The following is a 27921-nucleotide window of genomic DNA, read 5'->3' as shown; positions in this document are numbered from 1 at the left end:
GCTTGGTGACGGACGTGAGGAAAATCTTTCCTCGGAAAAGTGGATCAGTTCTGGGACAGGGCACCAGAGAGGTGTAGGTCGTCATGCTGGTCAGCTTGCAAGACTCAGTGGGACAAAACCACAGCTGACTTCACATGTTGTTGGCAACAGTCATGCTTCCAGCAGGATGTTTGACTGGAGACCTCCAGAAGACCCAGCCACAGGCACTGCTAGGATGTTGTGATATATTTAACAAAAAGCTAGTCATGATTTAAACGCAGGAAATGAGCTCCACTGAGCTCCACCGAGCTGACAGAAAAGCTACAGTTTATGCAGCTTTGCTCCGAGGGAAGAAAACGTGTAGCCCTCCAAGGGGCATGGATACAAATATATCCCTCGCTGCCCCGCAGCAGCTCGCTGTTGCCGCTGACTCCTTCTGCCACCGGCGAGCGCTTCTGGGGGCGGATACAGCGACCGTTCCAGCACGCTGCCACCGGGCACCGTGTCGGAGAGCTAGCCAAGGCGGGGTGCGCTCACCAGGGCCGGCCGGAGCGGCCGCTCGGTGGACCCGGGAGGGAGGCCGGGGACGGGAGGAGGATGCCGAAGCGGGGTAGCGCTGGGGGTCTCGCCGGCGCTCCCGGCGGAGGCGGGCGGGACGCGAGGCTCGGGGCCGCCCCCGGCGGGCGGAGCCGCCGCCGCCCCCGCCCCATCCCCGTCCCCCGTCGGCGGAGCGGCGCGGGGCGGGCGGCGCTCCCCGCCAGCGCAGCGGCATGAAGGAGCCGTCGCTGCCCGGCACCTCGCTGCAGCGGGCCTGCCGCCTCCTCGTCGCCTTCTGTGCCCTCCACCTCTCGGCCACGCTGCTCTACTACCTGGCGGGCAGCGCCCTGGGGCCGCCGGGCAGCCCCGAGCCGCCGCCGCGCCGCCCGCCGCCCGCCAACCTCTCGCTGCCGCTCTCCCGCCCGTCGCCGCCCGCCGCCCGGGCCCGGCCCCCGCCCGCCGAGCTGCCGCCGGGCCCCTGCCCCGAGCCCTCCCCGCTGCTCGGTGAGTGCCGTCCCGGCAGGGTTTCTGGGGGGACGGGCCGGGGCCCCGCCGCCCGGGGGGTGCCCGACGCCGCCCGGGCCGCGGGGGAAGCGGCGCGGGCGGCCGCCGCCGGGTCCGGTGCGCCCGTGGGCGCCTCTCCCCGCGGAGCGGGTGCGGTGTGACAGCGGCGCGGCCGCTCTCGAGTGTGCCGCCGGCGGAGGGGGATTGTGGGAGAATCCCCGGGGAGCCGGTGCGCAGGGGAGCGCGGCGCTGATGCTGCCGCGGGCACGGCTGCGGCGAGCGGAGCCCCTTCGCTCTCGGGGAGCGCTCCCACCCCGCCCAGCTAGGTTTGTTTCTGGTTGTCGTCGGGGTTGGGTAATTTCCTCTCGGAACTCTACCCAAAGTGCTGCTCTTGCGCAATGCTAAGCTCAGGAGGGCTTTTTGCGCTGTGCAGGCTTTTCGAAGCCTTTCTCTGTCCGCGGACCTGCTGAATGAGCGACACGGGTTTAAAATGAGCTGTGAGGCAGGGTCATGAGTACAGTTGTTATGCATCCCAGCGGCGCTTTCCACTGGACATATTTGGTCCTGTGATGCAGTACCGTGATACGTGGCAGCCTGGCGTGCGTTTTATCTGCGCTGGAGCTGTGCTCCCCATAGGCCTTTTCCACGACGGCTTGGGTGCTGGCATGCTGGCAGGATCTTGGCAGGTTTACAGCCTGCTGGTGGTCTCATTTTTACTATGTGATGACCCGGAGGTGTTTTGATCTGCTGGCTTTGTCACAAGAGTTGGGGGCAAAGGGAATTTCAGATTTTTTCGTACGTTTAAAAGGCTCTCCCACCCAACTTGTTGCATGGAACTGCTGCTCCTGGAACAGACTCTCCTGTGCTGAAGGTAGGGCTGTTACCATGGCCTGCTGGCATCCCAAGATGACAGTAGCCTGGCCACACCTTGGGCCCTTGAGCCTGGGGGTAATCTCCCTAATCCACCAAGTGTGCCGTTTCAGCATAGGTACCTCTGTTACCAGAGATCACATCAGGGGAAGAGACTTCAGAGAAGCTACCTGCGGTTTTCCGTTTATGGAACAGACAAAAAAAATTCATAGTTTCTCTCGGTGCTTGCTGGTCAGCTCTTTATGGATCAATGCATCTGAATTACAAATGACTGCTTTGTTATTTTAGGAAGGTGGTTTTGAGGTCACTAAAAGAAACTGTCCTGTTTTGTGTTGTTGTTTTTGATTCGTATCTTTCGCTTTTTTCCCCTACATCACTTATATTGAAAGTGGCTGTGCAAGCCTGTCCTCAGAGAGTGGATGTGGGAACCCTTTATGAATATGGCTTTGCTTTGAATGGTCTCCACTTAGTCTGATCCTGTCAGGAGTGAGTCATGTGCTTTGGAAATGCCTGGAGTTTAGAGAAATGCTCTTAGCGACCCCAAGATTCAAAGTGTTATTGGATTTAGTTGCTGAAGGATCATTTAAGATGTTTTAAATCATCTTTGTTACATCTTCTGTGCCATTCTGAATCTGCCAAAGGTCAGATGAAGCTACTGGCAGTGGTTACAGATGGTCAAGAGAGCTACTGGACCACGGAAGAAGTAGCTCTTTACGGTAGAGTAGACAAATGTTTTCTAGCCATGTTACCTTCAGTATTTGTGGGGTGATGCAGTCTCACATGCAGCCTGGCACCATCACGGACGGCATCAAGATTTATAGCCAGCATGTAGGTGAGAAACTGTTAGTTCTTTTTTTTCTCTCTCTCTGTTCTTTTCAGATTTTGGTAGCAAACAGCATTTGTTAAACAATTGTATTGTGCCTCTCACCTTGGTCACAGCTGAGTCCGCCCTGATCAGCATCTTATAGGTCTCTAATGCCACCATGAGGAATAGAGGGTGTGCACTTTGTGGGCACTTCTGACATGTAATTTTTCCGCCCAGAACTCAGAAATACTCCTTCTTGAGCTCAAAACTCACTTATCAATATGAACATAAAAAGCAGGAACCATCCTGTGATTCCTGTATTCCTAAAAGCATGGGTAAGTGCTCTGATGGAAACAGGTACCTCCAAAAACTTCATTTCCTCAACAAACCAACATTTTTTATAACATACATGATTCTGGGTTTTTTAATTTCCTGCCTGCCCCTCCCCCATCGTTGTTGGGAAGCATGTGATGACTCACACAGGATATGTGTGACTGAACTGCTCAGGCTTTTTGAATGGTAAAATAGCCAGGTACTCATTTCAGAGGCCCACAGTTTTTTTCCTAGCAGTCTTTAGAGAGTAGTTTACAATCCCTGCTGTCTGGCTCTGCAACAAATACATTAGCTGAATGAGGTTTAATCTCTTACAAGAAGCTGCCAAATTTTAAATGTGCTTTTATGGTTCACTTGCTATTATTTATAATTTAAAAGAATAAATCAGGACTGGGGTAATTCTTTAATTCGGCTTTGAGCTGAAAGTCCTTATAGGCTATGCAATTCTCTAATACAAGGTAATATAAGCATTTTGGAGTTACGCTTCAGTTTAGAGCTGCATGCTAATGAGTATCTTAAGTGGGGTTTCAGGAAGCGGAACCTGCTTGCTGCAGTAAAATCTCAAGAATTCCAAGAAATTCTGGTTTCTCTGAGAAGGCCAAAAGCAAGTAAATCCAGGTATTTCCTGCAGGTGTCCATTCCCCAAATTGTTACATTCTTTAGAGATGCAGAACCGTATTGTGGTATTTGTTTTGGTTGGTTTTTTTTTTACTAAAAATTTGCTGTCTAGAAGTATTGTTGGCTGAAGCACTTTCAAATCAGTCAAATGTGTTTCTTCTACTATTTCCGTGAGTTTTTTGTATTTTGGTGTTGGGGTAGTTGCATGCCTGATGGTTTAAGGAGGGTATGCACAAGGGGTCAAATTCTTTGGCTGACAGATCCCTTTCCAAAAGAGCTCATTTTAATGCAGTAGAAGTCTGCAAAGCAGAATTTCATAGGCAGGCTTACCTATATTTCAGGGATGTAATTTTCAATTCCTGGCCAGGTGAGTGCATGTATTTATGGAGGTTATTTTAGAGTACAGCTGTCTCCTTAGCCAATTCTGACCCCCATTTAGACACCAGGTGTGGCTGGGATGGCAAACATAAAAGATGCACTCTTGCCATTTTTGCCATGAGCATCTTCTGGGAAAGTTCACCCAAGTGTGGTAAATATTGCAGTCATGTGTCTGTCTTAATAGCTTTCCATGCCCAGATATAAAATTTAAAAATTGATAACTCTGTACACTAGTAATAAACAGATATTCACAAAACAAAAGTGTAGGTTAATGTGTGAACCAGTGAATTGTCCAAAGGACAAACCACTAGAGATGTACTCATTTTCACTAAGGTTTCAAAACAGCTTTTCCTGGGATACCATTGAATGGATTGGATTGGATTGGATTGGATTGGACTGGACTGGATTGGACTGGATTGGATTGGGTTGGATTGGATTGGATGGGTTGGATTGGAAGGGACCTTAAAGATCGTTTATCCTGACTCCCTGATGTGGGCATGCGCACCTTTACCTAGACCAGGTCATTCAGAGACCCATCCAACTTGGCCTTCCACAAACACTTCCAGAAATGGGCATCCAAAACTTCCCTTGGCAACCTGTTCCAGTACCTCACCACTCTCACAGTAAATAATTTTTCCTAACATCTAATCTAAACCTGCTGCACTTAAAAGCCATTGCCCCTTGTCCTGTCACTATCTTGTCAAAAGTCCTTCTCCAGCTTTGTTTTCTCCCTAGAGCCTTGTCCTCTCCAAGCTGAACAGTCCCAACTCTCTCAGCCTGTCTTCATAGGGAAAGTGCTCCACCCTTCTAATCAGCTGGACTCACTCCAGTAGTTCCATGTCCTTCCTGTGCTGGGACCCCAGAGCTGGATGCAGGGTTCCAGGTGGGCTCTCACCAGAGCAGAGCAGTGGGGCAGAATCCCCTCCCTGCCCTGCTGCCCACGCTGCTTTGGATGCAGCCCAGGACACGTTTGGCTCTCTGGGCTGGCAGTGCCCACGGCTGGGTCATGTCCAGCTTCTTGTCAGCCAGCACTCCTAAGTCCTTGTGCTTGGGGGTCTTGGGCTTACAAGGAAGAGAACTGTTTCTCCAAGATGTCCAAGAGTTCTGGAAATAAAGTGGTGCTTCCCACTTCCATGTTAGTGAGGCATGTTTTAAAAAAACAAAGATTGAAAGAAAAAAAAACCCCTTTGGACAGCTGTCACTCAGGGAGGAGAGGACCTGTTACAGAGGTTGTTTGCTCAGTGCACTGCTTCTGATGCCACTGTGTCAGTACAAGCAGGTGCTCTAAACTGTTGGTGCTGAAGATAAGTGATAAGGGTTTTATGATGCTTTGAGGTCAGTGATGCTTATGGTCTGTATTACCATAAGCAGAAGTGTTTAGAGGTTATGTGCTGCCTGAGATGGAACTCATAAATAATATAGTTTGAGGCCCTGTATATGTGGATGTTTTGTGGGCAAAGGTAGAAGATGTTTTACTGCTGGCAGAATCCAAAATAGGGGCAAGAGGGTGAAAACCTAAGAGATGCCAAACCCACCACTGTCAGCACTAGAAGTCTTTTAGGAAGACTTCTAGTACTGACAGTGGTGAAGGGATTTGGTAGGTTTGATGTGCCTGGGGTCTGGTCATCCTGTCACATTGCCCACCTGCACTCATAGGTTCTCATCTTGCTGTGGGGAGTTTCTGCCTCAGGAACTGGAGGCCTCTGAATATGTGGGGTCACTTGCAATACCAGGCAATGGAGATAATATTTGCTTTACATGTAGCATCTCCCTTTCCTCTCTCATCTGGACATGCCTTTTTTTAACCTTTTTTATATAGCCAGTCTCTGCTCCTTCCTGCCCGCCTGCCTGGGTGCTGGAGGCATTGCTTTGCTCACAGACACAAGGTAGGGTTGTGTTGTGTCCCTCTGCTGCCTTCTTTTAAAAAAGTAAAACAGAAACTCAGAGAAGAGCATGGAGAGAGCAGGGAGAAGGGGGAGATAACATGTGAATCAGTTTGCTCAAATTTAAGCTTTCTTGGCTTCAAAAGAGGGTTTGAGAAACTGTTAAACTTCTCCAAAGAATATACTTAAGATGTTTGGCAGGGAGGAGATGTGTGATCCTGGCAACACCACCGACAACTCCACAGCTATCTATCTGTGTGACTGGTAGCACATCATATCTCTGAAGCACAGGCTTCTTTGGCAGGCAGGGAGCAGCTTCTGTGAGGAAAATATCATTAGCATCATCTTATCTGGTCAAAGCGGAGGTCAAGGAGTTTTAATTAGGCTCACAAAGTAACTTGGAAAGGTCCTGTGCTGTGCCAGAGAGCAGCTGTTTCAGGGACAAAGCACAGCAGACAGGGGAGAAAAGGAAAGTTTTCTGTCTCATGCATGTAGTGTTTTATAACATGCTTGTTCCTCTGCCAGCATTGATCTGAAGCAATAGCTAGTTTATTTGGAGATTGGGCCAAGTTTGTGTTTGGAAAGAGACAGATAACTTGCAGCTTCCAAAACTAAACTTGGACGTGGAATTCAGTTAAGCTCTTTCACTTTCCTCCTCTGGTGTGGAGCATCTTAGTCTGACTTCATTCAGCAAATAGGGAACATTATCCCTGTCTTGAGGGCCATCCTCACTCCAGGTTGCTGGAGGTGCACAGTCCTCAGTAGGGAGGTGCTCTAGGTCTGATGGCCTCACATACAAGCAGGAGGTGCAGGGCTCCACGGCTTGCCTCCTTTCCTCACCAGTGGACACTACTCTCCAACCAGCCACGGCTGGAGAAGGTCTTGTTGCTCAGCCTGTCCCCACTGCATCAGTGTTTCCTTTTGTGCAGCCCCTGCCTGCAAGGACAGGTGCCTGGTGAACCAGGTGTGGATTGCATTTACAGTCCAGGTGCTAATTTCACTGAGTGGCCATGACCAGGGGCATGGCAAACAGCCTTTCCAGCAGGCTTCCAGCTGCTGCTGAACTGCAGGGAGCTCGGGGCAGTCCCCAAGCTTTTGCTTTTATGTTTGTCTGAGAGAGATTTGCTTTTGTCACCTCCCCCAACTGGGGTGTCGCTGGATTTGCTTTGAGGACAAAGAGACAAGTTACCTGCAAACCTGTCCTGCTGAATCTGGAAATGGCTCTGTAAAGGCCTTTATGGGCTGCTTTCCCCAGACCTTTGTGCTCCAGGGCAGCGCACAAGGCAGCAGCTGTGTCTCCAGGCATGCAATGTCCTCCTGCTGTCCTCACCCCCTGCACTCCCTGATGCCAGCAGCAGTCCATGCTTTTGGGGTGCACAAGCCCTGGCAGAGTTTCAGCCAGACAGACACACCTCCACCCCACTGGCACCTGGCGCTCCCCCACCTATCTGGGGAGCGCACCCCAGCCCCGGGGCAGTGCTGGAATCCAGGTGCACATGCCACGGGCAGGATGGGATGGGGCACGGGAGAGGGGCTGCGGAGATTGCCTGGTGATTTGGGGCTGCCACTGGCAGAGATGCCACTCGTCCTGGGAGGGCTCCTGTCCACACATCCTATCCTGCTGCATAGTGGGGGGTTTGTGGCTGATGGCTGCTCAGCCTTTTTGTGTTCCATGTTTGTTTGTTTGTTTGTAGTTTGCTGTTAAGAGAGCCTGGAATTTACTTTTGTGGCGGGTGGGAAGAGCTAATAACATGCAGATTGCCTGGCTCAAAGGGAGACAGTTCAAAGCTGCCTCAGTGAGTGTGCACTGGATTTGAGCCACCAAGGAGGATTTTGCTTCTCTCCCAGAAGTACCCTCCATCAACAAGACCGTCTCCCTTTTTTTTTTTATTTTGTTCTAAAGATGCTACATGCTACTGTCAGTGCTGGGGATTGGGTTAAGAAATTTTTTCCTCTGGCTGTAGTTGCTGAGTTCATCAGGCAGACCCAATGTTGCCAACACATGTGATGCATCCTCATTTTTTGCAGCCTGTTTTCCTTTGGGGTCCACGGTTGCAGATGCCAGACCATGTGCAAGCCTGCCCAGGACAGGAGATGAGCCCATGCTTCCTTGCCTTGGCATAGCTAACATCTGTGGGGGTATGCAACTTCACAAGTGTAGATCAGCCAAATGAAATGTATCCCAGTGTTTGGGAGGGCAGGTTTTTGGGGTTTTTTTTGTGACTAAGATATTTCTAGAAAGACCCAAGGGGTTTTTTCTTTAAACTTTCCTAGGGGAGCAATGGCTGCAGGCAGCAAGAGGCAGGGGCTGCCAGCCAGTTGGCCATTTAGACCAGTGAGTTGCATGCCAGGACATGGCTGCTTGGGAGACCCAGGTGGGCAAGGGACATGGGGGCTGCCCCGTTCCCCCACCATGGGCCTGAGCCATGACTTGAGTCTGTCCGGGGCCATCTGAAAAGCTGCTGGCACAGCTCTGAAGTTTAGCTGATGCGAAATTATTCTAACTGCCTTAAGAGGAAATTACTGCTTTGCCGAACTGTGGGATGCAGCTGCCTGCCCGCCCTGGAGCTGCCATGTGGGGCTGGGGTCCAGCTCTGCTTCACAGCCTGGGGTGGAGGAACGTGCTCTCACATTGTCTGGGGTGGAGCTGATATTGTTTTTCCCAGCCAAAGCAGGCTTGGTGTGGCTGATGGGCCCTTCCTTCCCTTTTCTGTCGGGCCCCTGCAAAGAGAGGGTTGTTTGTTTTTTTTCCTCTCTTGCGAGCTCTGCTTTTCTTTTCCAGCTTTTCTTAGGCATGAAGCTTGTCTGAGTGTGGCAGTGCGGGTGTGCACATGGCTCAGTGGATGGATAGCAATGCCCAGCCCTCAGCCAGGGTGATGGAAATGTTCTTTTTGGCTCTGTTCGGGGTGAGCCTTTTTCCAACTGCTGCTCTCTGTTTTTGCTTTCATTTTCACTAAACTAAATGTCAGATTGATGCCTGGCTTAAAGCATGCAGGTGGATTTTGCTTGATTTCCCTGTGAAGCTCTGGGGAGGGTGATTCAGATGGCAGGATCACTCTTCAAGCCTGTCCAAGAGACTAGTTTCCCTTCTCCCTATTTCCTTCTCCCAGGGCCTCACTGCCTTCCTGAAGAATAGGGTTCCCCCAGTCTATCCTGCCTGAGTCCCCCAGGCTGCCCTTTGTGGCAGCAGCCCTGTTTTGTATCACCTGTTCCCACCTTCTTGGATGGAGTGTGGTGCCGTCCCGTTTGCAGCCCCTGTAGGGATGCACGAGTACACTTCTGGCCCTGCGAGGCATTGCTTCCTGAGTTTTCCCAACACTTCGAGTATTGGGAAAGTGTTCCTTGGAGCCTCGCTAGATCACACCCTTTGGTCTAGGCAGGCTAGAGCAGTCTCTAGATTTACTATAACATCAGGCTGAGTGGATTCTGGGCTGCTTGTGTGAGGGTCCTCTCATTTTGGCTCAGCAGGATAAGCACCACGAAGGCTGTGTGCTGGCAGCCTCAGACGGCAGGAGGCTTAGGTGTTGTGGTGGGCATGGCCATTGGGAAGTCGGGATGGGAAAATCGCTGGCACTGTGGGACAGGCTCTTGGGGCTCCAGCACTGAGCTGCCTCTGCTCTTTGCAAGCCTCACTTTTTGCTTTGTGTGAGAAGCTACTTCTGGTTTGTGATGGCCCCTGGCTTTTCCTGTGCACCTTCCCTGTGAGCAGAAATGCTTCTGAGGGTCAGAGGTGAGGGGCAGGAGTGGGTTGGCTTTTTTTTGGTGTATCTTTCTCTTACCCTGCCACTGCCAGCTAAAGCCTCCTTTTACAAACTCTGAAATGCTTTGATGTGATGCTGTGCTTTTGTGCTCTTTTGCAAGCTTCCTGCAGTTGCTTATTTATGTTTTTGAGATTTTCTTTTGCTAAAAATACACGGTGGAGGCTCGTGAAGCTGCTCTGTTGGAGCTTTGTGATGCTGAACCCAGCAGGCATTTGCCTACAGATGCCAGGCTACATGGGTGACCAGAGTTGCGAGTCCACACAGGGCTGTCATGCCTGTCTGTTTTTAGGAGGGACTCTATCTACAGTGACTCCTATGTCAGGCAGCTTGAACAGGGTCAGAAAAGATTCAGATGGAGCGAATCGAGCTGGAAATATTACCTAGTAAACACAGATAGGGACACAGTTATGACAGGTGGGACAGCACTTGCAGCAGACTTTGCACATTTTCTTGGCATTGCAGATTACATCCTGAATCAACATCCTTGGGAAACAACAGCCCTAGGGATGCTTGCTATCCCAGGTAGTCAAATTTCAGTGAAAATGATTTAAATTAGTAGCTGGAACTGTGACTCTCTTAACCAGTTGGAAAGCCTGTGTGTTTGTGGATTTGGCTTTAGCCTTGTCCTGCTTGGGAAGTGAAATGAAAGTGTCAATTTGCAGTGGGTGGTATGTTGCTGCTGCTTTGTGTCAGCCACATGGCTTTACCAAGTCGAGTTTGTTTTAGTCATTCAGTATTTCAACACAGCCTATTCAGCTTTTTTTCTGGTTTTGTATTTGGTGAATGTATTAACTGAGTGATTTGTGTCCAGCCTGTCTCAGAGGTGCCTGCCTTGCCACACATGGGTGGCACTGGTGCCTGGGGACTTTTCACTGACCTGGGTGTTGGCTGCATCCCTCAGGACAGGATTTATGAGAAGGTGTGCTGCCCTTAAGGCTGATTCATTAAGCTGGAGGCTGGGGCAGTAGAGAACGTTTCTCACCAATGCCCTTCAAGACTATGAAACTGTTAAATGTCTGCCTTCTGCAGCTGTTTTTTACAATGAATATGCTGTCTGCTCCCATCTTTTCCTTGCCAATGTTCCAGTCTCCGTAAGGCAAGCAAGAGTGAGTGCTGGCAGGATGAGTGGTCTATGTTTCGCCTTGGGGGGCTGCTGGATGCCAGCCAGCAAAATGCTGTTTGCAGTTCCGAATGCTTGTGGCTGTCCTTGCTCAGCTGGAGCTCACAAGTCACCAGTGGGAGATTTCCTCTGTAAGTTCACCTAAATGGCAGACTTTCATTTCCTCCTGCCTTACTCTGAGTGGGTTTGAGACATTAAAAGAACCTTTGTTTGTTAAACCAGAAAGCATTCTCCAGTCTGATGGGGCTCACAGTCGCTTCTTGGGAGCAGCAACTGGGAGAAGAGTCCAGTAACTGGGAACACAGAGCCCGGCTTGTCCCAACTGGAACAGGCTTGTTGAAGGGACAGCAGCCACACCCAGTGCCTGGCAATGGACTAGGCTGGCAGGGCCCTCTGAGGGCATGTGTTGCTTCTGCCTCTCTTCTTCCTGCAGCATCCCAGCAGGTCCTGCTGCTGGCAACCAGGTGCAAGAAGGATGGGAAAATAAAGTCCCTGGGCACAGATGCCCAACATAATCCCATTTGCTGGCCGTGACCAGTTAGGTGAACCATGCCCAGTGCAATGCCCTCTGCTGTTTTAAAATCACTAAAGTGTAGCATTAGCACTGGCATCCTAGCTCTGAGTGCTAGTCTCCTAATGGAGGTGACAAAAATGCTCTCCACCGTGGTGTGGAAGCAGCCCCCAAATTCAGCGGAGACAAGAAATGTGCAGTCCCCCCCTCCTGCCACCTCTGGCCTCATTGATATGATGCCTGTCCCATAGGCTGTGCCTGGCCCCTGATCCTGTCACCACTGAGCCCCAGTCCCAGTTATTCCACTGCGTGTTCCTTCCTGCCCCAGTTCCTCCAATTTTTGCCTCTTCCTCCTGCTGCAGAGCACCTTCCGTCAAGCTCACTCTCCCGCAAGCCACATTTAGATTTCAGAGCAGAGAGGCTTTGGCCCTGGCCCTGCAGCTGCAGGGCAGCATCCACGGGGCCCAGCTTGTACCATGGGGCAGAGAGGGTGCAGAACCAGGCACAGCTGTCAGCGGTGCAGCTGGGAATTGCTGGAGTGCTGGGAGCTTGGGCAGACTGATCCCAGTGCCCCTGGAGTCTGAGAAATCACTGCCTTCTCCTTGCGTGAGAGGGAAACTTGCCCGTTTAACCAGTGCAAAATGCAGAGATCAGGAGATCCCTTTGCACCCACCACGATGTAGGTGCTGTGCAGCAAAGCTTCCCTGCTGCCTCTGGGGGTACACTGAGCACCTCTGCCAGCTTGGCCAGCCTCCTCCTTGTCCTCTCCAGCGTGAGTGAGCACAGGTTAGTGAAGCAGCACAACCAAACCACAGTTGCTTCTTCTAAATGACCAGGGAGTGAGCGGTGGTCATTCAGAAGAAGCAGCTGTAGTTTGGTTGAGAGATGAGTCTGGAGAATTATTTCTGCTTTTTTTAGTAGTCACACGTTTTGGAATGCACAAGGTTGGTTGTGATGACCTTTTTGTGCTCCATAAATCACTTGTGCACAGGGGCTCCCCCAGGGCAGGGTACCCCGCCTTGGGGACCTGGGGGTCTCTGCAACAAATGTGAGGTGAGATAGAACACTCAAACACACCCAGATGGAGGGGGGTGTGTGAATAGGAGGGTACAGCAGCCAAATCCTTAAGGGGTGATCCTCAGACTGGTACTTATGGTTGATGCTTTATGCCTTATGCAGGGGGACCTCAGCAACCCCCCTGCCACCGCAGAGTTTGTGCCAAGTGCAGTTTGTTGGCTGGCTGGTGCTGGAAGCAGGACGTGGCAGCAGGAGAGGCCCTTTCTTGGGCTTGCTTGGCGAGTTGTTCCATTGGTGCTGGAGCAGCTGGAAGCAAATAGAAGGGCCAGCCAGGCTGTTCTGAAAAGGTTTCTCTGGTGCCACCTGGACTTCTCATTTCTAACCTGGCTTTGACACATTGTTTCAACAGTTTCAAAACCTGCCACTTTTGAAACCATCTACAGGAATTGTCAACCTGTATGCAAATCTGGATATGGGGTTTTTTTAATCATTTCTATTACAGAACTTCTAATATATAAGTGGCATGTCTTCACAACACTGAAAATATCTCTAAGAAAAAAAAAACCAAACAGGAGGGGGATTTTATTCACTTTGCATGTGACTATCCATAGGTGATTTTCTCAGTAGGAGAGCCGAACTATTTTTGAAGTACTTGACTCTTGGGCTGCCTGAGGTAGGTGAGAGCCCAGAGGGCAGTACTTCAGGCTGGTTTTGTGGTGCATGTGCCAGGGAACACAGCTCTTGGTTGGGCACACAGACTGTAGGATTTGTGGGTCTCAGTGTCAGTGACTCCTTTGGGTTCTGATACCAAGAGGACACATTGCTTGTGGGTTTGCTCTGACTTGGCAGTGTGAGGTTGCTTTGGATATGGATGGTTCAAGCTTCAATACTTCCAAGCACTGATGGGATTGTGTTTGGACCAAAAGCTCTGTTTCTGAGAAACCAAACCCAACCAAAACCCTAACGTGTGCAAAGGACGTATGCTGAGAGAAATAGATTGTGTGTGTTAATTTGCCCTGTGTTATGACTCTCTTCCAGTTGGTGCACTACATGTGGAGTTCTCCCGGCCTGTAAACCTGGAAGAAGTGGCAAGACTAAACCCACAGGTCAGAGCAGGAGGTCGTTTTGCTCCGAAGGACTGTGTAGCGCTTCAGAAAGTAGCAATAATCATACCGTTCAGGAACCGAGAGGAGCACCTGAAGTACTGGCTCTATTACCTGCACCCGATCCTCCAAAGGCAGCAACTAGATTATGGAGTTTATGTTATCAACCAGGTAAGATGCTAGAGACAATCTTTTACACAGCTGTCACAACACTGCCTGTGCCCCTTAAAATAGAGGAATGGTTGCTTTACTTTGAAAAGCAGTAGGCTGGCAGGCAGGAATAAGTTGCTCAAAAAAAGAAAAAGAAAAGGAAGAAAAAATTTGCTTCAATGCCTTTGGTGGAAAACCGGAGATCACGGCTTCTGCTCAGGTGCAATTCACTCTTAAGAGTTTCTGCTTGAAGAAACCACTTGGTGAGGAGGAAAGAATTCCTAATAGCACGAGCCAATTAATTATGTCTTTCCAAATGTCCTTTTTTTTCCCAAGTGCTGCAGGAATGGCATGCAGAGATTTTTAAGGTGACAAGTTGGTATTAATGCCTAGTTTGGTAGTAGATGTGCCATAAATGTATAGGCTTTCACTTAATTGAGCACCTTGTGTTCATGTTCGTGCACAAAGTCAGGATGGAGAAAACAAAGCTGTGGCAGTGGGGTGGGTAAGTGGTTGTCTTCAGGGAAATACAATCATGGCAAAGTTATTGGAGTTTTTGGTATTGGGGCTTTTTTTTTTTTTTTTTTTTTTTTGCTATCTGGTGGTCTTCAATTTGCCTTTTAAAGAAAGAAAGGTATAAAAATGCACTCAAGACAAGCTGTCTTAAGTTATAGCATAATGGTGTTTAATAAGTGAGTGTTGTTCGCCCTTGGAAAGGCTTAAAATGTGCAGGCATTTGTACAAGCTGCAGGGTGAAAGGGCAGATGCAATTCTGAGAGACTCAGCAGAGACCACCTTCTGGAGAATTCCACTGCAGTTTCTCTTTTGGATATGTATTTTAATCCTGTTTTCTCAGCTCAGTAAGAACTGAGATGAGTTAACACGTTTCTTTAAGTGTTAACTCCTTAAACTTCTGCTTGGATTAGCTGGTGTGTTTGGGCATATCAAACACCATGAATATTTAAAATGGTCACCCAAGCAATGGATTTCATCACAGACTTGAAAGTACGGGGAGACTTATCCCGAGAGAGAAACTGATACTCCATTACTACAATTTCTCTTGCTTTGCTCATTTCCAGGGTGCCAGAGATCAGGACAAAAGAGATTTCTGGGGAATTAGCAGTCCTTCCCCAGCGCAGCAGCCAAGATGGTTCGGTGTTTGCACCTGACTGCGTTGTGGCCTGAGGACACAAGGCATTTCTGCAGCATGCAGACTGGCATGCTGTGCCCCAGAATTGAGCCCTGTAAGGAAACCCATCCTGTGTGAAGCAAGGAGAGCTGGTGCCACTACGGTGCAGCAGCCCAGGGCCAGCCACAGCCAGCCCTCCGTGCTTCGGGCTGCGTTTCCTCGCTCGTGCAGCGATTGCCCGCGTGAGCTGCCGGTGCCCCCGGGCTGGCTGAGCTGCAGACCCTGCAGGTCAGGGGCGCAGGTGGTGCCTCCCTGCTCTGAGCATGGCTCGGAAGCAGGAGGGTGCCGTGGCTTCCAGCAGTGGTCCAGCGGTGGAGGCTGCTGCTTTCCCAGGCAGGGAAGTCCCCCGCCAGCTGTGAGAGCTGCCTGCCTGCCCGCAGTCGGTTGGGGGCATCGCCTGTGGGAGAGCAACCGCTCTCTGTGAGGAGCTGGCAGTGCAGCCAGGGTGGTGCTTCCCCATCGGGGCTGTTCCAGGGTGAGGAGGGCAGTCCTGGTGCCCCTAAAGGCAGGCAGTGTCTGAAGGCTGGTTGGAGTCCCTGCTGCTGCTGTGATGGTGCATGCTGGCTTGCATTGCCCTGCGTTGCTGGCACTCCTCTTCTGTGGTCCTGTTCTCCAGCACTAGGGCTGTGTCCTTTACAGTTAACTCTCACAGAAGTTTCTGAAGCAAGGGCTTTTTCTCAGGTGCATCCCTTGGGTGTAGTTTTAGTGATAGTGAAATGCAGTACACAGGGTAGATATGCAGTAGATGTAGGTTAGCAAGTGAGACTACTTGATTTGTAAAATAAACGTTCTCCTTCTGCATGTCTCTAATAAGCCATGTCTAGAAGTGGAGTGGTCAGTGGTAGTAAAACTGCTGGATGCATCTCCCAAGGGTGAGAGGGAACACTGAAGAGAGAGAGATACAGAAAATGTATTAGTTCTTCCAGAAGTACAGTAGGAAAACAGTCTTATTTCTCTGCTGTCTTGACAATTGCTTTTCTCTTTTTCTTGTCTGTCCTTCCCTTTGCATCTGCCCTCCTTTTTTTTTTTTTTTTTTTTTTTTTTTTTTCCTTCTAGTGGGGAAATATTACCTTTACTTGTTAATCCTGTCTATATCAAAGCAATCACTGAAGCAAGGAGAATTACTGTGTGATCTGGTTCTTACGCGCTGCCTACATGCTCTTCTGTGCTCCGCATCTCATAGAAAGAAAGAGGAGCGCTGAGCCCTGCTACTGCTGCACTGGTAATGTCAAACTTCTTCCTTTCAGCGCAATGTGTTTCTGTCACGAGTCCATTGTGTCTCCACCGTGCTGTTCTTGTGTGCCTGAATGCCTCTGAGTAGCACTTGGCTGAAGTCAGGGGGATGATGTTTGTAAAATGTCCAGTATGTAACGGGAGCCAGTGGAAAATAATGTATTATGTTTCAGCTTGCACACTCCACCCCTACAAAAACCCGAACCCTGTGCATTGGGGGGTTTTTCAGGTAAATCTGAGATGAGGACACAGGGCTGGGCACGCTCTGCCCAGGGCCCATCGATGCCCCACAAGTGACAAATTTGCAGCATCTCCCTCAGCCTGGCTCACTCCCACCGTTATCCGTGTGTCCTCCTGCACCTGCAGCCATTGCCACGGGGATGCTCAGGTCTGGAAATTAATCTTCTCACTGCATTTCAGCCCATGCAAATGCACATGCAGCCAGACTAAAGTTTGGGAAAGGGAAAGCTTAGCCAATTCCCTAGAAACTGGGCAGTTGTTCAACCATTTTCCGCTGGCCCCTGGTGCTATTTACAGTGTCTTGGTAGCAGTTTTCCAGAGAGGGGTGTGTGTGTGTGAGGTGGTTGGGGCATCACTCTTATCGTGTTACTTTGCTACTTTGCGGGGGGTATCAGGTATGGAGGGAATTATGCTCAGCTTCTGCTCACCCTTGCAGTGGTAGGGGAGGCAGGTTTCAACTGTGGCTGCTCTCTCCCACTTCCCAGTGTAGTTGTGCTAAGGCCTCAAAACACCCTGTGACAGAGAAACATCAAAGTATCTCCTGATATCTCTCTATGGCTCTGGAAATTTGTTTCTCCCTGGTGAAGTCCATTGGAGGAAGGACTTCCCCATGGATATTGCATATGTGGTTCAGGCTATCTCAGTGTTTCCCTGACAGCTAGCAAGCTCCCGCTGGAGGTGATGGCTCTCCTTGTTGGCCAGAAACACACAACATACATCCTCACCATTACCTCCATGATATCTGATGAGCATAGGATTCAGGTGAGAGAGATGCAGCCACATTTCGTCTGTGCTGTCTGCAGGAGGAATCACAAAGCTGCCTCCTGCATAGATGTGGGAGGCAGAACAAAGTCAGGACATGTGGCTTCTTGCTGGTTTGCAACTCCTTTAGTTTGGGTAACAATTCCAAAAGCCTCAATTTTTTTCTGTCTAGCACTGAAAAAAAATAAACCCTGCCTCCTTTGGCAGGTCTGGCTGAACAAGCCAGATTCAGCTGAGGTGAGGGGTGGGAAGTAAAAAAGCCTGGATGTTGTTCTGCTCAGGCTGATCATTCACGTCCAGGGGCAAGCAGGAGTCAGTGCTAGACCTTGCAGGACTGAGGCAGCAATTTCTCTGGGAGTGACAGAGAGAGTTAATTCAGGAGCCAGAAGCAGGTGCTGGGCACCAGCACTCAACTCAGATGTGGGTTAAGTTTCAGGACAAGAGAACATTGGGACAAAATTGTCAGGAAAAAGAAAATAGCAAAAATGTGCTTGGATTACGTTTTCTGTGTGAAAGCCCAGGAGAGCATGGAGGCTATGCCTAGAGCTTGACTGCATTGTCTAACTAGCAGTCCTCTGTGTGCTGCCTTGCTCTTCAGGATAATGCTCCTCTGTCCAAGCAAGTCCAAACAAATCCATTTCTTTGTGACAAATGGCAGCATTCATGGGATGACAAGCTCCTAGGCAGAGGTGAGGGATGGAGGTTTTTTCAGCTGTGCTTTACCTGCTTTCTCAAGGGTCACCGGCAGGTACTGTGCTCTGTGCTGACCTGGAAGAAAGTTTTCACAGCTCTGGTTTGTTGTTTTCTTGTTTTTCCAAAATGTCAAAGGATCAATCAAAGATTGCAGCATGCATGTGAGTTTTGAGAGATAATTGAATCTCAGATACTACAAGCACGACAGTGCTTCCCCATTGCCTTAGGTAAAGAAACAGAGCTTCTGCAAAAAGCAAAACCTCTTGTCAGTCTGTTTTTTGTTCCAATATATTGTATTAAATCCCCACATACCTTCTGGGACAGAAAACCAACCTCCTGCTGTCAAAGCAGTCACACCTGGTAACAGCCTTGCAAAGTTTGCTGCCTGAGCTACATGCTCATTGTAAAGTTAGTAAAAAATGGCTTGGAGAGGGTTCTTTGTTTTCTTTTATAGGCTGTGATTCCCTTCTTCCTAGTCTTTTGGATGCCAGAGTGTGAAGCTGTGTGGCCATTTGGGAGGAGAGTGGCAATGCCCACATGAAGTGTTTGCCCTGTGTCCTGTTCCTCTCCATGCACAGGGCTCCCGTGTGAGCTCTGCCAGGGTCCCCTAGGTGAGGTGACAGGAAGGGTTCTGCATGCTCTTGGTGCAAAACCCTCTGTGCTTTGAGATTTTTTGGGGAGAGGTTTAAAAACACAGCTCTTGTAGCACTGTTATCCCCATGTGTCATCCAGAAGAGTTAGAGGCTACCCGAAGGCGCTGTTTAATTACAGCTAAGCCTCTGATGGTAACAAAATTGGTGCCCTTTGCCTTGAATTTCATTAGGAAAAGAGCAGCCAAAGGGTATGAAATGAGGCCTCTCTCCTAGACTGGCCCCAGCAGTTGCTTTGAGGTGTGAGCACATTGCACTTTGCACCAACACTAGGACAAGTCCCCCCCAGAACCTTGGAGCCAAGTCTGGGTTTGGTGTCGTGGGACCCGAGGAGTGCTGGGCAGCTGGGGCTGGGCAGCAGCCTTTCTGGGGAAAGAAAACCCTCCAGCCTCGTGACCTCAGCTTCTTCTGCTCCCCAGCCTCTTTGTTCCACTTGCCTTAATTTTCTGTACTTGAATTTTCACTGCTCTTGCTTTATGCATGAAGATCATCATCCACCCACCACCTTATTGTTGTGTGAACCCTTTTGTTTTGGGTGAGCATGCTGAGAATTCGCTCAGATCCTCTTCCATGAAAGCTTACTCCTCCCTGTGAAGTCATTTATGCCCAAGGCAGGTGAGGAATGCTTTTGAGAACTGGTTTGACACTTGCATTTTAAAACCTTCATATACTTGGGGCTGTTTCAAGAACCTGCATTGGCTCTTCAGCAGCAGATTTGTTAATTTGTCTGGATTAAATAGTTACCAAAATGACTGCTTATTAACCAGATACGGTCACTACAAAGAGTATGGTGTTTCAAGCTGCTGCTCCTTGGGCACAGTATTTTATCCATCCTTGATTTGCATCCCATGTTGGGTGTGGGTAGTGCAGGGTGGGAGGACAGCTTGCACAGTGTCCTTTAACACTGCTCAGAGAGTGTGGAGGACTAAAAGTGGAATGGATTTGGCAGTCTTGGTTTCCAGGCTGGCAAAACCCTTCAGTCTCTTTGAACATGAGTTTCTATCTACCTGCTCTTTTCCCTTGTTTGGGTTTGGGTTTGAAGCTGCTGCTGCAGAGTAGGGTCTTTGACTGGAAATCCTTACTCTCAAACCACCAGTATTCTTGGGGTTTTGGTACAATCTTTTAGCTAAAAAGCTAAAGTACTCAGCAATTTGCGAGCCTGTACTTGTGCTCAAATCCACGTGTGCTTTTGAAATGTTTTTCCTGAAAAAGGCTGAACAGGTTCTCCTCAGGTGCTTCATTACTTGGGGAGGAAAGTAGAGAGTTTCCTGCCCTGCTTTTTGCCAGTCCCTTCATTAGCTGTGCTTGCCCTGGGATAAATATGCCCGGCTGTAGTGTCAGCTCTTTTCAAGTCTTTCCCATCATGGTGAGAGCCTTCCTGATTGCATTTTCCCCCATCTGTCAAGGCCCCTAGGACAGATGAACAACGGTGGAAGAGCACCAAAGAAGGGGATGTGCACCGCAGCAGTGGCAGCATCCGCCTCTGGAGCTGTAGCCCTTCCAGGAAGCAGCTCGTGCTGGCCTGCTCTGCTGTAACCAAGGCTGTGTGTCACAGCCATCTGCCAAACCTGCTGCCCTGCTCCTCTGCCTTCGTGGCTTGGCAGGGCTTGGCAGAGGGTCAGAGGTGAGCAGCAAAGCATCAGACCTTGGCTCCTGGTGCCATCTCATGCTTTGCAGATCAGGTCTGGCGTGTTGCTCAGCAGTGGCTGCGCCACAGTCTCACAGCCATGTTGTGGCAGAGCTTAGGAGGAGGGTGCTGACATTCTGGCCACAGCAGGATTTTGGTCCGTGGTCCTTGTCATGGCTGTGAGTTAAAGCACTGCCCACGTCTCTCTCTGTAGCAAGAGTCCCTTCTTCCAGAGGAGCTCACCTCTTTTTGCTTTTCTCTGCTGCTCCAGGAAGCCCCACCTGATTGCCCTGTATAGGAAAATTCAATCCTTAAATGCCTGTGCATAGAGTGGGACATAGGGACTGCTTACCATCCTATCCAACCTGCCCTCCTGGGGGCTCCCTCCAAGAGATGGGAGCTGAGCTGGCTCCAGCCTTTCCTCAGAGCTGTTTTTCCTGCCCCCACGGTTTGCAGCTGTCCCAAGTGTCATTGTCCCACAGGCAGCATGTGGGGTCACTGGAGGTCTGCTGCAAACGTGCCATGGGTGCTGCAAGGGCAGTGCTTGGGCTCAAGCTCAGTCTGTCATCAGGGCATGTCGGCCCTCTGCAGCAACACCAGCATCTGGCAACAGGTAAAAAACTGCTGATGTCAACTGTCAAATTTAAGTCACTTAACTGTTTTATTTTTTTTTTAATTAGGATGGAGAAGAAGAATTTAACCGTGCTAAACTGCTGAATATTGGATTTGCAGAGGCCTTGAAGGAGTATGACTATGACTGCTTTGTGTTTAGTGATGTAGACCTCATCCCAATGGATGACAGGAACACCTACAAATGTTACAGCCAGCCACGGCACCTCTCTGTATCCATGGATAAATTTGGATTTCGGTGAGACGCCTTTTGGACTGGCATCTGTTTCCTAATAGCACTGCCAGCCTAGCAGAGCAGGCGCAGTGTTACACATCCCCGCCCACCACTGAAAGCATGGGAAAGCATCTCTCCCAAAAGCCTGTCTTAACGTGCACAGCCCTGCAGGGAGCGGGTGGCTGCAGGGGAGGAAGGCGGAGAAATGCAGCTGAGCAGTTTATTAAAATTCAGAGCTTTGGAAGGTGAAACGAAGGGTGAGGAAGAGCTAAGCAGCCTTCGTTGAGCAGATGCCCACATATCCCTTCTTGTGTTTCAGTCTGGAAGCTGGAAGACAGCTAGTGTTTCCACCCAGTCTGAAAAGTGAGACACTCTCACACAGTGAGAATTATGTGCAGCTTTAAAAAGACTGCATCAGACACTATTTTAAGAGCAAGACAGAAATTTTTTGGTTGTTTGGTTTTATGCCACTGAAAGAACTGCCCTGGTACATGAGAGCAGCACAGAGCGAAACTTCTTGCAGCATACATTTAGGATTAGCAAGCTGTTCTGAACAAAAACGTGTCTTGCTTTTCCTTTCAGTTTTGGTTGTTTTGGGTTTTTTTCCCCCTGTCCCAAATCCCCAAGGAGGAGTTTAAAACTCATCTATAAAGTGAAGACTGGTCATGACCCTGTGGCCAGTAGTGCTGAAGCTACAGCAGTGGTGGTGATGGCAGGCTCTCTACGTGTCTCCACTCCAGAGCCAAGCCCTGCTCCAAGCAGGACTGCCACTGGCACTGCAGCAGCTGCAGTTCTTTCTTGCATGGAGGTGAAACATAAAACAGAAATTCATGGCCCTGGGGATTTCTCTGCTTGTTAAAGAAAAGAGAAGTCTGTACTATGTCCTGGTGATCCCTGTGTGGACCCTCTCTTTATGCTCTGGGTCTGAATTTCATCTGTCCCCAATCTCCTGGTGAATTGTCCCATTTCAGGTGGGAGCTGGTTGGCTTTCTGTATGCAAGGTCACACTGCCAGCTCTGTTTTGGGCTGCAAGCTTCCTTTTTGGGCGCTGAGGAGTGTGGAGGTGAGCGGTAGAACTGCAGGAGGAGAAGGCTCTCTGGCATATCCAATGTCTGTCTGAGCTCTTGCCACTCCTGTGGCATTCATGTCACCTTCGGTGAGGTGATAATGCATTTTGGCCTGTCCTTTGAGGACAGTGTACTGCTTAGCAAAAGGCTGCAGCTACTTCCAGCTGCAAAATACTTCTCAGATATATTTGGGACTGAGCCCACCAGTTCCCTCTCCTTCAGCTGAGTCCAGAGTACCAAAACACACGGCTGCTTCCTGTGGCAGGGAGGTGCCTTGCAGTGGGAGTCGGCTGTGTGTGGGCTGGGTGAAGGGCAGCAGCAAGCCCTTCTCAGGCAGGCAGGCAGGCTGCCCCTTGGCTAACACCTCTTCTCCCCTAATGTGCTCTTTTCTCTGCTTCCAGGTTGCCTTACAATCAGTACTTTGGAGGCGTGTCTGCCCTGAGCAAAGAGCAGTTCACAAAGATCAATGGGTTCCCAAACAATTACTGGGGCTGGGGTGGTGAAGATGATGACATTTATAACAGGTAAATAATTTTTCCTCCTTGGCACCCTGGGGTGCACCCAGGATGGGAATGAACACAGACCTGCTGGTCTCACCTGGGTGTGGGGGGTCAAGGTGAAGGTGATGTGTGGGCAACCTACTGGCTCAGTGAGAGCAGGTTCCTGCTGGCTGCTGGCACCCCATGTCTCAGCTCCCGAGGTGCAGTGGGGAGGGGCTCTAGTTGGAAAAGTCACACTCCTCTCTCCTCCCCCTGCCCTTGTTCATGCTCCCTGTAGACCAGCATCCACACCCCTGCACTGGCTGAAGCCGTGTACTTCTGGGTCTCCCAGCACTGGCTCAGAGAAGGGAATTCAGGACATGCAGCTGAAGGTGGATGAGACCTTCACCCCCACCTTGCCTTGTAGCAGATCCCTTTGTTCCCAGGAGAGTTCTGTTTGCCAGGCTGTCTGTGTAATGCTGTGAGCCGTGTGAGCTTGACTGGAAGGGAGCTGAGCAAGGCTCAGAAGTGCAGGAGGGGACAAAGGTGTTCTCACAGGGCAGGCTGGGAAGACCAGGGCAAGGATGAATGTGCTACCTTACAGCTTCACATATCCACAGCATTCACTGAGAGAAATCATCATGAGGGGCTTGTATTTGGAGGCCTTCTTCATGTGTCTCAGTATCAAAACCACTCTGTGATCTTTTCTCTGGGGTTTCTGAGCTCTTCTAGGCTTCAGGAAAGGTGTTAAAATAAAAAATATACCTTCCTGAGGTTTTGCACTTCTGTTAAAAAAAAAAGAAAGGGACAGCTTTCCAGTAGGGCATTCAGAGCAAGGTGGCAGTCCTTTCTTTTTGGGGCACTCGGGTTTTGAGGAACAGAAGATGCTAGAAAGAAGTGAAAAGGGAGAGGCAAACAAGAAATCAAGTATTTTTCATCACTGATATCCATGAAAAATCGCTGCAGGTGCTTTGTAGAGAGCATGCAGACAAAGATGGGCTGCCCCTCACCCAGTAGGTCCCAGCTGGGGCCACTGTGACTCTGACCATGTGTCTCCTTTACGCTGTTTCACCACCACTCACTTCGGTTCTCCCCAACACTGCAGCTTTCACATCACAAGAAATAAGTGCTCCTCTGGCTCCCATCCAGATGGGTTAAAAACTAGATGACTCCCACTCAAATGCGAGTCTACAGCCTGACCAGGGTTAATGTGGGTGTTGGGTGTTGTTTGGAGGAGCGGGAGGTATAAGTGAGGGTGTGGTGAGTTATCTTGGCCTTGGCAGGGGGAGGTCTCTGCTCCGCACAATAGGGAGTGTCTGTGTGGAAAAGGACTGTCTTTCCTTCCTCGTGTCAGCAAGCTTGGAAGTGCATTAGTAACACCCCCCCTCAAAAAAAAAAGAGTAGGTAAAACCAGTGGTTGTTTGTGGAAGGTGCGGCAAAGCATCCCACATCCTTTGGGTGTTTAATGTCCTCGCTTTCTGCAGGCTGGTGTTTAAAGGCATGGGGATATCCCGTCCGGATGCGGTCATTGGGAAGTGCAGAATGATCCGGCATTCCCGGGACAGGAAGAACGAACCCAACCCCGAGAGGTGTGTCTCACCCTTCCCCACAGCAGGTTCAGGGGTGCCTCCTGCCCTGGCTGCTCTGACTGCTTGGCTTTCTCTTTGCTGGGCACGAAGGTGCAGTGTGGAAAGGCTGCAGCCGTGTCCTCCCTGCCTGAGCTCTCTGCCCCTGCTCTGTAAGCTGCCACCTTCCCTTTGCCAGTTTATTGTCTGTTTATAGACATTTCCCCCAACATTGCATGAAGGCCTCTCCTCGTTTTTTTATTTCTTAAATGCAGAAAATTAGATTCTGAGCAATTGTTTCCAGCTTGTCGTTGGGGTATAAACCTCTGCTCTATAAAGCTCTTTCCTGCTCTGCAGAGCTGGGAAAGGACCTGTGTGATTTAAAAGCTTGGCTGCTGCTTCCTAGCTAAAATTTGACTCCAAAAGGATGCATTGGCCCATTGCTCAGGCTGGCCAAATCTGGGAGTTTATGGGACTGATACTCAGGTTTTTCTTGAAACACCTGCGATGCTGCCTGAAAGGCATGCAAAGATCAGATTGTTTAAACATTTTTCCTTTCTTTCCTTGTTGTCTCCACCCTCTCCCCCACTTTTTTTCCTTCCCCTCCTGCAGGTTTGATCGAATTGCTCACACACGGGAGACAATGAATTCTGATGGCTTAAATACACTATCCTACAAGGTTTTAAGAACTGACAAGTACCCTCTGTATACAAAGATCACAGTGGATATTGGCTCTCCTAATAGCTAACATCAGAGAGACAACAGAGACTTGCCTATATTGCCCAGGATATCTGGCCTCACTGATGCATTATATGTGCTGGTTTTATAAAAGTTGCAGTGAACCAAAAAAAAAAAAAAAAAAAAGCCTCTTTTGGCATGCCAAAGTGTCTCCAAATCAGTTGGACAAGTGCTTTTTAAAATTTTTTTTAAAAAATGCAAACTTGACTTCACACAACTTTCTAGCTCTCAGTTGTTTTCTAAGTCCAGAAGCTGTACATACGAGTTGTAAATAGTTACTTTGCCAGAAAATGTTGAATCTGATCTATTTGCTGCAGTACTCCCCATGTTGAAATAATTGCTGGACTCAAATTTTTCTGATTATGACTGTGCTATATCAACAGTTACTTCCCATGGTATTTGATATTTTGAATGAGGTGTGTGCAGGCATTCTTTTAATTCATTTCTGGTTTTACTTTATGAAGGACTGTAAAATGCTGCTAAAATTGTCCAAGTTTACGCTTTGCATTAGATTTTTTTTTTTAATGGAGACTGCAAAATACAAGTTTTTTCTCAGAGTGACCAAAACAAACATCTCCTCTAAGTGCAGAGCAGGTGTTGAACAATCAAGTCTGGATTCAATGAATGTCATTATTTCTTTTAGTCTCCAAGGAGGCTTTGAGTGAGTTGAGACAGTTTGCCAGAATTTGTGTGTAAGCTCCCTGCATAGGGTGGGAAGCCATAGAAATGACCTCTCTAAAAACCGCTGGCTTCAGATAACCTTACTTCTGGATATGATAGAGATTATTTGCTTCAGCACAACACGACCTGGGATTTTTTTTGGGGGGTGGAGGAGTTCAGAGAGGGGTTTGTGGTGTTGATTTGTCTTTTGGGTTTTTTTTTTTCCCCATGAAATAAAGATTAATTTAATTGCACAAATAAATTATGGCCTTAACATTTGCTAACACTTGTTAGCAGTGGTAGGAAGCTACCACGCTATTTAAGCATTGTCTGAAGCTTCCTAAAACCAAAATTTTCTCTTGCAAGGTTGGGCATAAAACTTGAAATCTTCTATTACTTTTGTTGTTGTTGTAACATTTTAATAACTTTTAAAAGTAATTTGTGTATCATAAGCAGTATATTTAATACCAGATTAAAGTAGGGTGCAGCGTAATAGGATGTGATTCAAAGCCTCCTTTATCTTTAGACTAGTAGGCTTTTTATGTGCGTCATTATATATAAGCCATGTATTTTGTTTGCTCTGTGTATTTGTCTATTAAATCTCCTGCGGTGCTGAGATTTTCACAGCAGGGCTGACATCCAAATGATTTTTCTTTGCCTACAGCCTGTTTGCAATGTGTGTCCTCTATCTGGAACCTCCCTTCTGATTGTCTCAGGCTTGCGGGGCAGGCACATTCCGCAGTACTATTTTCTGTCAGTGCACCAGGGCACCACCTGTACAGACCCTGCTTTTCCTCCCCCTGACCGGGTGTGAGAGCCTCAAGTGCTGACACCCAGGGAGCTGGTTTAAGTGATTTAAAGCTCTTCGCCAGAGCTCAGAACTGAATTCCTTCTGGTGGGTACTTTGCCACCAGCTCTGACCACAGCAATTTGCACTTCCTTGGCCTGTGCTGAAGGCTGTTAGAATCAGGGACACTTCTTGTTGTATTGGGGATCAACTTCAGCACTGCCTTTTTTTTTTTTCCCAGCTTTTTTTTTCCCTTTGTTTGGTTTAGTTTCGTTTTTTGTTACATTTTTTGAGACCTGAAGGTTTTGCTGAACCCTTGCACTGCAGGGGTGGGATCCTGCAGGGACCAGGGAACAGTGCATTTCTTCTTAGGCCAGCAGTGGCTCGCAGGATGCATAGGGACTTTAATTACTAGATGCCTTTTCAGTCTCACGTTGGAGAAGCCTTCACCTCCTTTGGTTCAACACTCTGTCTGGTTAGACTTGCTGCTCCAGTCATGGTGGGAGCTGTGGAAAGATGGCCTAGCATGGAGCAGGACCAAAGTGCAAGGAAGGAGGCTTGTGGTTAAGAGCTTATTCCTTCTGCTTCTTGAATATTAAAAAAACCCCTAAACAATACAGTAGTCCTTATGGCAAATCAGGCTCCAGATCTTAAAGATGCAAGGGAGTACAAGACATGTTTTACAGAAATCAGGTGAAAAGTCTTCCTGTAAAACACTGGCATGGGTGTAGTCTGTAGCAGTAATGGAGACACAGGAGAGGATTGTTCTTAAATTTTTTGTCAAAGTTGCCTTAAAAAGGAGGGCTCCACTGCCACAGGTAGCTGCAGATAACCAAAAATGTGTCAAGGCTGCACTTGAAAATGCCATGTCTTTGCAGAGAGCGCCTCAATTTTATGCTGAGCCTTTTGTAAGTTGAAGAGTTGGGACTGCAGCTGTAATGTCTATCTGCTATCAGGTGGGTGGGGGAGATGCTGGCAGCATTCCTTGCAGTGAGATTCTTTGATGGTTAGAAAAAAGTTAGTGCAACAACGCATTGTTTGGCTGTGTGCTGAAATTATTCAATGTCATGGAGGTGGGATGAGCCCTTGTTTCTGGCTGTTGGGATCAAAGGTTTCTACAACGTGTGCCTTGAAAGAGAGAAGAAATGGAAACTGGAAAATCAGGAAACCTGAAAACCCTTTTCAGCAGAGAGATTCTAGCAGTGCAAGAAGCTGCTGTGTAGTTTCTCTTTCACTGCTAAAACCACAAGCCATGTAAAGAACTGAAGCCACTTTTTGTAGCTCATGTTGCCCTTTGGTGCTGACCTGTGATTTCTAGATCTCATTGTCTCTGTGTAAACTGTGTATCAGTCAAACTCATTAAATGCTCTTGACTCGACCTGGCCATGAAATGTCTCTCCTGGGGATTTTCAGGGGCCACATCTACAAACACTCATGTTGCACCGAAGCTGATTCTGACTGTGTCCTGTGGTGGGTGGTGTTTTTTCCTCTCCCCTACTGGTGAAAACATTCGAAGTGATACTGACTGTAACTAAAGGTTGAAACCCAGAAAAACAGCTTCAAAGGAAGCTCTAATGCTTGGATTTTTTGGGATTACTGACTGCTTGTTAGCGTGAGGGAGGGTCCTGATATGCTGCTTTCCCCCAGGACGCTACTTGTATACTGGACTGCCTTTGGGTTTCCTGTAGATGGTTTTGCTTTTCCATTCTTATCATTTATATATCAAGGGATGTGTAATCCAATGTGCCTTCTTTACTATTGATGTCAAATAAAAATATTTTCAGTTACAAGGTTTGGCGGCATTGCTCTGGATTACCC

General features: G+C 48.9%; 1 protein-coding gene across 1 annotated transcript; it reads left to right on the top strand.

Annotated features, from left to right (window-relative positions):
- Positions 1-734: 734 nt before the first annotated feature.
- Positions 735-27845, top strand: B4GALT1 (beta-1,4-galactosyltransferase 1). Its single transcript, XM_084225300.1, has 6 exons — positions 735-1020; positions 13355-13590; positions 20644-20831; positions 22276-22398; positions 23838-23942; positions 24531-27845. The coding sequence occupies exons 1-6, from the start codon at positions 750-752 to the stop codon at positions 24664-24666; spliced, it is 1059 nt and encodes a 352-aa protein (XP_084081426.1). The 5' UTR covers positions 735-749; the 3' UTR covers positions 24667-27845.
- The last annotated feature ends 76 nt before the right edge of the window (positions 27846-27921 follow it).

Source organism: Fringilla coelebs, assembly GCF_963513975.1.
Source record: "Fringilla coelebs genome assembly, chromosome: Z".
Lineage (NCBI taxonomy): Eukaryota > Metazoa > Chordata > Aves > Passeriformes > Fringillidae > Fringilla > Fringilla coelebs.
Note: the sequence above shows the minus strand (reverse complement) of the source record. Positions and strands in the feature narration are given on the sequence as shown.